At 41.1% G+C, this 12,993-nt stretch overlaps 1 protein-coding gene across 1 annotated transcript in view; it reads left to right on the top strand.

Moving 5' to 3' along the window:
* The first annotated feature begins 361 nt into the window (after positions 1–361).
* Positions 362–12,993, top strand: part of LOC122549552 (serine/threonine-protein kinase H1-like) — a 76,551-nt gene continuing 63,919 nt past the window's right edge. The window contains exon 1 of the mRNA XM_043689398.1: positions 362–665. Coding sequence (XP_043545333.1) covers positions 439–665 — 227 coding nt within the window. The 5' untranslated portion in view covers positions 362–438. The remainder of the gene's footprint in view (positions 666–12,993) is intronic.

The following is a 12,993-nucleotide window of genomic DNA, read 5'->3' as shown; positions in this document are numbered from 1 at the left end:
TTTAGGGCGGGATGGGGCAATCAGTTTGCTCAGTTTAAGGAGCTAATGCAATTTGCGCTAGCTGCTGGATTGTAAAAAGCCAACAACCACAGATGCTGGAAATCTGAAATTGAGACAAAGTGCCAAAAATAAACACACGTATCATTCTGCTGCTGGGCAATGATTTATTGCAAATGTTGAGATAAGTGGTTTAAGTCACAACTCTTTTTGGGGGATGTTTTGACTTTTCTTTCTGTCAGATTACTTGGTCCACCCACTCATGAGTGAATGATAGAGGCACCTGTAGGATGGCTGGCAGATCGCTTGGGGGCAGTACAATGGCACAATGTCGAGTGCTGCTGCTGCTGGCTTTAACCTGGCAGTGTGCAAGCACACGGTGAGTGAGGTCTGGGTCTACACCGGCCAGATGCAGCTCGGTGAACGCACAATGTCCGAGTGATGGGCTGCGGGACGAGTAAAGTGCTACCAGAGCCGCCGAGGAACTGCTACGCGGATTTTGTGAAGACTGTGGTGAAGTGCAAGCCGAAGGTGTGCGAGGTGGGGCCACTGACAGCGGGATCCAAAGGCGTGGACAGCGGGCAAAACGATGCGAGCTGCCCCAATGGAGCAAGGAGGACCCGGGTGGCCAAGTACAGAGCCAAGTTCGATCCCAAAGTCACAGCAAGGTAAATCGGAGCGCGAATTCATTCCGAAATTAGATACTTAAAGTGAAAACCTCAGGTTTATGCTGAGGTTTCGCTTTAATTTCCTCCAAATGTAATGTTTTGCTGAGAAACAATTACTGTGGTTTTATCCATAAAATTGCTTCTGCCCTTTTGCGTCGCGTTTGACAGTAAAACGAGATTCAAGGCTTCTGAGGAATTGCTAAATTTGAATGGTATTTTTAATACGTTACTGTGTCTCTTGAAATCATGTCCGCATTCATGGGTCAGTTTGGTCCGATCGTCAAAGCATTGCTATGTTTTAATAAATCAGTACAGATGGAAATGTTTCTCAGAAATTCAGAATGAACTCGTCTAGATCTGTGCTGCTTGACTTTCCTATTTGTATTTGATAATGTTCTTCACCAAATAATCGGTTGTGAGACACCCAGAACTTTCGAACAACATGCTTCAATTGCGTTTCTAATCTTTCTTCATCCCGATCACATTTCGTTTTCTTATGAAAAATGATTTTCTGAATATAAAGTGTTTTACTTTGTATATATCAAATATTAAATAAATAAAATCGTCATTCCAGTTCTCCTGCCCTTCCACTTTCCTGAATCAACGATAACTTAAAGTAAAAATAATTCCCCCACCAAGATGATTTTTCCAATTCCTTGGGTTCCACTTTATTTTCAAGACTTTGTTGTGCGTGAACTCTTTTATTCTCTGAACATGATTTCCTTCATATTTTCCTGCTTATTTTGTCTGAGGCAATAAACTATTGAACTCTAGAAAATGAGGCTGGAGAAATAGGAATGGGAGCAAAAAAAATAGTGGAGGAACTGAATAGGTACTTTGCATCAGTTTTCACAGTGGAAGACGCCAGCAGCATAGCAGAACTTTAGCAGTCAGGGGGCAGCGATGAGTGGAGTGGCCATCATTATAGACATGGTGTTGGGGAAGCTGAGAGTTCAGAAGGTGGAGAAATCAGCTGGACCAGATGATCTATACTCCAACATTCTGAAGGAGATAGCTGAGGAGATTGAAAAGGCATTGGTGGGAGTCAGGGAGAGTTACTGAAGACTGGAAAATGGCTAATATAGCACTCCTGCTAAAGAAGGGAGGGAGGCAGAAGACAGGCTGGTTAGCCTGACCTTGGTCATTGGTAAGATTTTAGGGTTCATTGTTCAGGATGAGATTGTGCAGTACTTGGAAGTGCACGGTAAGATGTGGGAGACTAGTTAGCAAGGTTAGATCTCATGGAATAGGGAGAACTAACCATTTGGATACAGAACTGGCTCAAAGGTAGAAGACAGAGGGCGGTGGTGGAGGGTTGTTTTTGAGACTGGAGGCCTGTGACCAGTGGAGTGACACAAGGATTGGTGCTGGGTCCACTTCTTTTCGTCATTTATGTAAATGATTTGGGTGTGAGCATAAGAGGTATAGTTAGTAGTTTTGCAGATGACAGCAAAATTGGAGGTGTCGTGGACAGCAAAGAAGGTTACCTCAAATTACAACAGGACATTGATCAGATGGGCCATTGGGCTGAGAAGTGGCAGATGGGGTTTAATTCAGATAAATGTGAGGTGCTGCATTTTGGGAAAGCAAATCTTAGCAGGGCTTATACGCTTAATGGTAAGATCGTAGGGAGTGTTGCTGAACAAAGGAGAACTTGGAGTGCAGGTTCATAGCTCCTTGAAAGTGGAGTCACAGGTAGATAGGATAATGAAGAAGGAGTTTGGTATGCTTTCTTTTATTGGTCAGAGTATTGAGTACAGGATTTGGGTGGTCATGTTGCGACTGTACAGGACATTGGTTAGGCCACTGCTGGAATATTGCATGCAATTCTGGTCTCCTTCCTATTGGAAAAATGTTGTGAAACTTGAAAGGGTTCAGAAAAGATTGACAATGATGTTGCCAGGGTTGGAGGATTTAAGCCAAAGGGAGAGGCATGAACAGGCTGGGGCTGTTTTCCCTGGAGTGTCGGAGGCTGAGGGATGACCTTATAGAGGTTTACAAAATTATGAGGGGCATGGATAAGATAAGATAAGGAAAAGTCTTTTCCCTGGGGTGGGGGAGTCCAGAACTAGAGGACATAGTTTTAAGGTGAGAGGGGAAAGATATAAAAGAGATCTAAGGGGCAACTTTTTCACGCAGAGGGTGGTACGTGTATGGAATGAGCTGCCAGAGGATGTGGTTGAGGCTAGTACAATTGCAACATTTAAGAGGCATTTGGATGGGTATACGAATAGGAAGGGTTTGGAGGGATATGGGCCGGGTGCTGGCAGGTGGGACTAGATTGGGTTGGGATGTCTGGTCGGCATGGACAAGTTGGACCGAAGGGTCTGTTTTCGTGCTGTATGTCTCTATGACTCTATAGGGCGGAGTCAGCACATCTTCATCAAGGGGAGGTCATGCCTGACAAATCTGTTTGAATTCTTTGCGGAGATAAGGAGCAAGTTAGATAGACGAGAGTCAATGAACGTGATTCACTTGAATTTCCAGAAGGTCTTTCACAAAGTGCGACACAGGAGTCAGCTGAATAAGATAAGAGCCCATGGTGTTAGGGGCAAGGTACTGACATGGATAGAGGATTGGCTAACTGGCAGTGAGTAGGGATAAAAGGGTCTTTTTCAGGATGGTAGCTGGTGACTAGTGGAGTTCCGCAGGGGTCAGTGTTGGGACCGCAACTATTTATGTTATACATTAACAATCTAGATAAAAGAACTGAGGATGTTGTTGCTATATCTGCAGATGACGCAAGGATAGGTGGAGGTGCAGGTTGTATTGGGGAAACGGGGAGACTGCAGAAAGACTTGGACAGGCTAGGAGAGTGGGTAAAGAAGTGGCAGATGGAGTACAGTGTGGTAAGTGTGAACCTTTAGAACTGAGATGAGGAGAAATTTCTTCAGCCAGAGGGTGGTGAATCTGTGGAACTCAGTGCTGCAGAAGGCTGAGGAGGTCTAATCATTGAGTGTATTTAAGACATAGATAGGTTCTTGGTTAGTAAGGGACCAAGGGTTATGGGAAGACGGTAGAAGAGTGGGGTTGGGAAACATATCAGCCATAATCAAATGGCACAGCAGACTCAATGGGCTGAAGGGCCTAAATCTACTCCTTTGCCTTATGATATAACTTTGTCCATTGTGTGCACATTGGTAGGTTGAATAGACGTGTTGACTGTTTTCTAAAGGGGGAAAGGCTTTAGAAATCTGAAGCAAAAGGATCTTGGGAAATCTGGTTCAGGATTCTCTTAAGGTTAATATACAGATTCAGTTGATGGCTAGGAAAGCAAACGCAATGTCAGCATTCATTTTGAGAGAGCTAGAATACAAGAGCAGAGGTGTACTACTGGGGCTGTATAAGGCTCTAGTCAGACTACGTTTGGAATATTGTGAACAATTTTGGGCTCAGTATCTAAGGAAGGATGTATTGGCATAGGGGGGATCCACAGGAGGTTCACAAGAATGATCCTGGTGATGAAGAGTTTGTCATCTGGAGTGCTTGAGGATTCTGCTATGTACTCAATTGTGTTTAGAAGGATGAAGGGGGATCTGATTGAAACATACAGAATACTGAGGTGCCTGGATAGATTGGACTTGGAGAAGATGTTTTCATCTAGTAGGAGAGACTAGGACCTAAGGGCACAGCCTCAGAGTGAAGGGAACTGAGATAAGGAGGAATTTCTTCAGCTAGAGGGAACTCATGGTCACAGAAGGCCTATGGAGGTCAAGTCATTGAGTACATTTAAGACAGAGATAGTTCTTGATTAGTAAGGGAATCAAGGGTTACAAGAGATAGATAGTTCTTGATTAGTAAGGGAATCAAGGGTTACAAGGAGAAGGCAGGAGAATGGGGTCATCAGCCTGAACAACTGGCAGTACCAAACTCAATGGGTTGAATGGCGTAATTCTCCTTTGTGTCTTATGGTCTAATTTTATCTATATTGATTTCAGAGACAAAATACAAAATATTCACTACTAAATTGGCTTAAAACTCCAATCAAACTACCCACCTAATGTCATAGTTAAGGTAATTTCCTCAGGGTTAGAGAGGAATGGTATTGGCGAGGAAGGATCATCATCATTCATAAAGGTACCAATGGCATAGGTAGGATTAACACGTTCAGCTGAAGGAGTCGGAGTAACTGGGGGAAAAAAAATCAAAAAGCAGAACTACAAAAGTTGTAACCTCCAGATTACAAGCGGAGCAATTAACAAATTGACACAGAGTCAATAAAATTAAAGAGTTGATGCGTGGCTGAAAGATTGTTTTGGGAGAAATGGATACTGACATAAATTATAAGGAATGGAGGAATTATTCCATGAGACATGTTTCAATTCAACCATGCTGTGGTGAATTAAATAATTAGGGCTATAGAGAGGGTTTCAACCTAAATCATGAGGCAAGAGGTGGTGGAGTAGAGTTCAAGAGAAGGGAAATTTAGAAAGTTAAAGAAAAAGACATGACAATATGTAGGGTAGTATTTGGGTAATGATTCCATTGTGTAAAAGGAAGGAACAAAGCGTAAAGGTACACCAGTAAATAAGATCAGAGTGATGAGGAAAATATTAACAAGACAATATGTTTCTAGTTTTCATAACAAGATAGATATACAGGGAGAAATAAATAATGAAAATCTGATAGTCAAAGTGAACTGGCATATATTAGGCTATAGATCAACAAAAACTCAGTGGCAGACATTTAAGGGAACATTTCAGAATACTTAGATTAGGCTCACTCCCACTATGAAGAAAAATAGTGAAGAAAGACAACAGGTGCTTCCAGAAGATGGACAGAAGTAGGACAGTTAGAGAACAGCAAAAAGTTAAATCGCTACTCCCATAAAAGCATTTGTAAGTTAGAAAATGTTTTTGGCGGTGCTGGTGTTGGACTGGGGCATAAAAGTTAAAAATCACACAACACCAGGTTATAATCCAACATGTTTATTTGGAAGCACTAGCTTCCAACCACCTGATGAAGGAGCAGCACTATGAAAGCTACAAGCAACCTTCCAATGTAAGTGTTTTCATATCATTGTGAGCCTATAAATAGAGTGCTTACTTTCAAAATTAAATATGTGCCGTGACCTCTAGCTTCTTCAAATAGCAGAAGGAAGTAAACAATCTGCAGTCAATTGATAACTGGTCAAGAAACAACCAGTTATGGTGCATCTGTTCACAGAATAGTAGGTCATGAAGCCATAGGCCAAGGAAGAGTCAGATAGTGAACAACCATTTAAAGGATGACTGATAGAAGATCTCATAGACTCATGGCATTGCCCCAAGCATTGACAGAATCCACTGAAGTCAGCTCTGTTCACAAAGGAGAATTTTTTTTCATGCTGTTGATAAGATATCGTGCCTGCAACCTAAAGTCTGCTCCACTAAATACATCATGAGTAGAAGAGTAACCAAAGATGCCCACCATTTATCACTATTCCTTTGGAGGATCAGGCCAAAGGTTTACTGGGTTGGCATTGAAAATATATTTTGAGTGTCAACAGCATTTCACAATTGTAGCTGACTGACTAGTGTATGATAAAATACTGTTTTTTCCCTATTTAATTTGGTAAGTTGTCCTGGAAAGGATGCATAAGGGAGACCTGGGGATTGTCAGGTGCAGAACCAAAGCTCAGTCAATTATGTGGTGACCTGGGCTCTCCAAAGATATTGAGGATTGCCTTTAATATTTTGAAACCTATGACTGTAAAGTGTTGATAGAAATACTTGCTACTCAACATCACAGAGAAAAATTCAGTTGACAAGTATCAGCAAAGTTTGCGAGGAGATGCAAATGATGAGAAGGCCCATGAGCAGTTGAACTCCACTTGAGTTCACTGAGTCATTAACTGAAATTATTGAGACGTCAAGGTAGCATAGAGGACAAATCATTATGGCAGACTTAAATCTGATGGTAGGTGTTGACAAGACCCAAGTTCACGTAGAGCATTTAATTTCTTCATCTTCCAAGAATTAGTTATCAATACCAGTGACAGAGATCATGCCATGTAAGGAACTATCACTCACGAGCCAGTCTGGGGAGGTGAATGTATTGAGATTACCAATAAAGTGAGAGAATGTAAGTATTCAACCGAACTAATAAGGTGAGGCACACAGCCTACATACTCCACCACAGAATTGACAAGAGAGAGTCAATATTTGTTCACATAGATTGAAGATGGACTGCATATGACTATATAGATGACTACGTATGACACTTCTGAAATGGGTGGACCAATGTCCACATATGCAGGACATAGTCAAAAAAGACTTCCCTGGCTCAGAGGTCCAGAATGCTGTTAAAAAGAAATTGCCAAGCTGAGAAAGAAAGAAAATATCAGTTTCAACAAGACAGCCATCCTCTGCAAAGGGAATTCATGAGATTAATAGTATTTTCAAATATTGAAAGGGAGCAGAAAGAAATATGTTGTAAGTGAAAGAAAGTGAGGAGATTAAGGGTCTTCCTATCAATAACAGAATCAAAGTGAACCATCCTCAAGTCAAAGGTTGACCAATATTCCAAGTCCAAAGAAATTGAATCTGGCAGAGTTGTGAAACTACCTAGACCGCCTATTTTTTTGAAGTCAGAGACTTGAGGGGAGATTGGATGATGGTAAATGTAATTGTATTCATAAATGTAGAAATATTAATAATAGAAAAAAAATTGACTGGTGAGCTGTTTTATAATATATTGGGATTTAAAATGTTAAAGATACAAACACTATATCTATCAGACTAATGTAACCTGTTCCTAATCATTAACATGCAATGAACTACTTCTTAATTAAGACAAGAGCTTCTTCTCATTAGACTAACATGTGATTTTCCTCTGTCACACCAGACCAGTCCTCATTATTGACCTGGCCTTTACAACCCATAATCCCACTATAATCATGCTTCCCACCTATAGAGTTTGACCCTCCCACTGTGATCCTGCTTCCTACATGTTTCCCCAACAAATTTTCAAAGGGCCATGCTACATGCCCAGGAAGCCATATCTTGATCTCCTTGAACATGGTCCATTGGTCAACCATACCCCAATCCCATTCCATACCCACCATGTCTTTCTGTGGTCAGTCATGTTTTGATCCGCTTTCATTGATGCTACTTGAGTATGCGTGACTTTTTAAAAAATTCACACATGAGGTGTGAGCAACGCTGACTGGGCCAATGTTTATTGCCCATCCTCAGTTGCCCTTGAGAAGGTGAGCTGCTTTCGTGAATGCTGCCATCCATTTAGTGTAGATAGACCTACAATGTCATTAGGAAGGGAGTTCCAGAATTTTGACACAGTGATACTGAAGGAATGGTGATATATTTTCATGTCTGAATGGTGAGTGGTGTGGAGAGAAACTTGCAGATGGTACTACCCATGTGTGTACTACCCTTGTGTTTTAGATAGTGGATTTGGAAAGTGCTGTATATGCGCTTTGCTGAATGCATTAAATGATCTTCCAGCTGCTTGCAATCAGAAATATATATAATTCTCCTTCAACGGGCAGCACGGTGGCTCAGTAGTTAGCGCTGCTGCCTCACAGCACCAGGGACCTGGGTTCGATTCCAGCCTCGGGCAACTGTCTATGTGGAGTTTGCACATTCTCCCCGTGCCTGCGTGGGTTTCCTCCGGGTGCTCCGGTTTCCTCCCACAGCCCAAAGATGTGCAGGCCAGGTGAATTGGTCATGCTAAATTGCCCATAGTGTTAGGTGCATTAGTCAGAGGGAAATGGCTCTGGGTGGATTACTCTTCAGAGGGTCGGTGTGGGCTTGTTGGGCCAAAGGGCCTGTTTCCACACTGTAGGGAATCTAATCTAATCTAATCTAAATCTGTTGCTGCCTAAATTTGTTACTTTCATTCCAGCATCGGAAAGCTCAAAGTTTACCTCTCACACAATTCCCATTTCCAGTGTCTACATAAAATCCCCCCAAAGAGATTGAGTGGGATATAACTATGTAAAGTGGGTGTTGAAAATGTGGCAGGTGGAGTGAAATGTTGAAAAATGTCAGGCTGTTCCAGGATGAATAGAAAAGTAGAATATTATTTACTACAGAGAGACTACAGAATGCTGTGGTACCGAGGCATCTAGGTGTGCTTGTACATAATTTACTAAAGCATAACTTGCAAATTCTTCAGGCAGATTGCAAGTTGAATATTGGTATTTATTGCAAAGAAAATGCTGTACTAAAAGTAAGGAAGTCTTGCTACTAATGCATATGCTGCATTTGGATTTTCAGAAGCATCTTCACCATCTTTAATGCTTTTGCCGAGCAGTATTGTGAGTTTCTTGCTAGATAGTGGCGAGTTGCCAATGAAGAGAGAATTAGCATTTCTAAATACCTTACTAAAGCTGTGACACCTCTCATTAGTACTCAGCAAATGGCAGATGAAGTATATGTGGATAAATGTGAAGCTGTCCACTTTAGTAGGAGAAATAGAATGACAGTGTTATTCAAATGATGATAGATTGGAAAATGTTAATGTGTAAAAGGGACCTGAGTCTCCATGTACAATCATTGAAAGCAAGCAAATAGATGCAGGAAGCAATTATTTATTTCAAGAGAGTCTGAGTACACTGGGCCTGAATTCACTGGAATTTTGAAAAATGGGAAGGATCTCAATAAAACATTAAATTCTGACAGAACTGGACAAATTGCATGCAGGGATGATGCTTCCTCTGGCTAGGGTCATTGTCACAGGATATGTGGTACATAAGAGCATAAGAAATAGGAATTGGAGTAGGCCATTAAGCATCTTTTGCCTGCTCTGTCATTCTATAGGATGGGTGCAGATGTGCCCCAGGCCCTCACTCCTCCTTCACATCTTCTCCTCGTGGCCCTCAAATCCTCAATATTTCAAAAATCTATCAACCTCCTCTTCAAATAGTCTCAGTAATCTAGCCTCCACAATTTCCTGGGGTAGAGAATTTCAGACATTCGTTACCTGAAAGAAGAAATTCCTTCACCTCTCAGTTTTAAATGAGTATCCTCTTACTACATTCTGTAATTAAAGATATCCACACTAGTGGAAAAATCTTCTCAACATCTACCATGAAAAGCTCTCTCAGAAATGCTCACCCCCTCACAGACTTAAGACATGCTACACTCACTACACACACACATACACTCTCTCTCACACTCATAACCCCCAACCCAGACAGACAGACACACAGACAAACACAAAGACCCACATGCACACATATATTTTGTGGGGTGAATTTGTATTTGCAGAGTTACATTGTACTTTGCTCAAAAACTGCATGAATTCATGTAAAACTCTGTTATCTCACTTTTTACATTAGAATCAATGTAAACATCATGACATAGACAGAGAAAACAGGGGGCCAACACCTTCAACATATTGTCTAGCTGACTCAAATTTTACAGCTAACCTGAGAATGCAACTTTTAAAAAAAGATTTTGTGATTTACACATGAAAGAAGTGAAACTATCATGATATTCGAACAGATGAAAGACACAACAGACAATTAAGGTATTTTTCAATGTATAATTTCAGTTACATCACACTGTAAATTATTGCTATAAATTCTGTGCCTTACAATCACCTGATGAAGGATCGGCGCTCCGAAAGCTAGTGTGCTTCCAATTAAACCTGTTGGACTATAACCTGGTGTTGTGTGATTTTTAACTTTGTACACCCCAGTCCAACACCGGCATCTCCAAATTACCTAAGGAAGGATGCCCTTGCATTGGACACAATTCAAACAATGTTTCCTGGATTGATTCCTGTGACAAATATATTGTCTGAAGAGAAGTTGAGCAGATTGAGCTTCTACTCACTATGATTTAGAAGAATGTGAGGTGATCTTTTTGTAACATTCTAGGGGAACTTGATAGGGTAAGTTGCTGAAAGGATTGTTTCCCCTCATGACAGGGTCCAGAACCAAAGGCACATCTTCAGATTAAATATTAAATCTTCCATTTAAGACAGAAATGAGAAGGATTTCTTCCATCAGAGAGTTAAGAATCTTTGGTATTCTACACCCTGGAGAATAATGGCATTGAATATATTCAAAACTAAGTTTTTGAATGAGAAGTGAGACAAGTGTTATGTGGGCCAGGCAGTAAAGTGGAGTTGAGGCCATGGTCAGAACAGCCAATAAATGGTGGAGCAAGCTCATGTGGCTAAATGGCCTAATCCTGCTTCCAGTTCTCACTTTCTTATTCTAATACAACCGTTTCTGCTTACACATCTCTCCAGGCCTTCACGGCCTTTAGTCCTCTGGAATTTTTTTTCAATTTCTCTGCCTTCTTGCCTTCAGTCAAATGCCCACTGAAAAACCCATTGGCTTGGGCATTTTGATCATGCCTCTGAATATTTCTTCATTTCTGGTTGACATCTATGTTTGTAAGTTACAGAAGAAAGTGAGGACTGCAGGGGCTGGAGATTAGACCCGAGAGTGTGGTGCTGGAAAAGCACAGCAGGAAACTGATGAGGGGCTTATCCCCAAAACGTCGATTCTCTTGCTCCTCGGATGCTGTCTGACCTGCTGTACTTTTCCAGCACAACTCTCTTGTTAAGTTACAGGCACTATATAAATATATGATGATGTTCTTCATTAACAAAAAAAAATCCAGGTGCAGTTAACTTTGTGGCTCATTGGGTGGGTTTAAAATATTCTTTTTCACCAGTCAGATCTTTCTGGTATACGGCGGAAGTGTTTCCCTTGGGTTTCCCTGAGCTTAAGATCCAGGACCAGACAAAGCTGGATCTTTGCAAACAGTAGAAATGGTTGCATAGAGGGAGGAATCAGCTTATTCTAATCTGTCATTGCATACATTGGCAGGTGAATTAGACTCACAATAAGAACAATAGGTTAGTAAAGCACCTTGTCCGATCCACATTCTCATGCAATCAGTGAATACTAAGTCAGAAAGCAATAGGTTTGGAAATCTGGAAGGTGGTTGGTATTCTAATCGCTGGTCCTTCTCCAATGCTGAAGCATCTGTTTTGTCAGTGAGATGTAGTTGTATAATTCAACTTGAGCATTTTATCAACACTTGTACAGAATCTAGATATGAGAGCAGACTTTCCTATATCTAGTGTTTGGTACATACCATAACAGGGTTGCATGGAGGCAAAAATGTGCTGACAGATCTACCATTTGTTAGAATATGGTGTATATGAAGAACGTGATTGAGCAAAAGGAGGAGCAGAATCTCAAAACCATGACTAAGACCGTTACGCATGCTTCAGAGATTTGGACAATAGCAGGTGCCTCAAAACACTGGAGAAGTACTGGCTTGCTTTTAGGATGGCCTCTGTGAAATGGTACCTTCACAAGATCCTCCAAATCTGTTGGTAGGAAAGGCAGACCAACAGCAAGTCAACATGCCCAATGTCGGCACATCAAGGTTATCAACACCACCTCTACAGGGCGAGATTTGTTATTCAAGTAGCTGATTTACTTCAAATTCAGTCATGGCAGGAGAAACCTAGAAGTCTAGATACATCTTAGAAATGTCCTCAAAGCATCAGTGAAGAGATTAAACATCCCCAACTACTCTTGGAAGTTCCTGGTTTGTGACTAAACGAAATGGAAATGATTTATTCAAGAAAGCACTGAATATATTGACAGAATTCATCAGGAATAAACAAAGATAAGGTGAAACATCAGAAGCATGCCCAAAATCTCCAAACAACTCATTTCCCATTCCTTTAATCCTTTAATCTGCTTGTGGCAAAGTCCCCAATTTGCAGATTGGATCTATCAGCCATCTCAAACTACATGCAATTAGAGTGGAAGTAAGTCATTCTAAGAGATTGAACATAGAACATAGAACAGTACAGCACAATACAGGCCCTTCAGCCCTTAATGTTGTGCCGACCTTTTATCCCACTCTGAGATTAAACTAATCTACATATCCTTCATTTTACTTTCATCCATGTGCCCATCCAAGAATCGCTAGAATGTCCCTAATGTATCTGATTCTACTGACAGTGTAAGAAAAGGTTTAGATGATAATGGATGATAATACTCATACATTTTATCATGAATTGTGCTACTAGTGATGAATTACTGGTATCTGCAGTTTATCTTATGAGAATTTATATTTGTTCTTGTTAGTTGTCCAACTTGTGACCACCATTTAGAAAAAGAAGAGGTAGGCAGAGTCTATTTTAGCCTATTTTAGCCCCAGGATGACAGTTTAATATTGGATTCTAGATCAGTGGTGCTGGAGGAGCACAGCAATTCAGGCAGCATCCGAGGAGCTTCGAAATCGATGTTTCGGGCAAAAGCCCTTCATCAGGAATAAAGGCAGAGAGCCTGAAGCGTGGAGAGATAAGCTAGAGGAGGGTGGGGGTGGGGATAGAGTAGCATAGAGTA

This window comes from Chiloscyllium plagiosum, chromosome 4 (genome assembly GCF_004010195.1).
Source record: "Chiloscyllium plagiosum isolate BGI_BamShark_2017 chromosome 4, ASM401019v2, whole genome shotgun sequence".
In the NCBI taxonomy this organism is placed as follows: domain Eukaryota; kingdom Metazoa; phylum Chordata; class Chondrichthyes; order Orectolobiformes; family Hemiscylliidae; genus Chiloscyllium; species Chiloscyllium plagiosum.
This window is presented reverse-complemented; position numbering and strand designations above follow the sequence as displayed.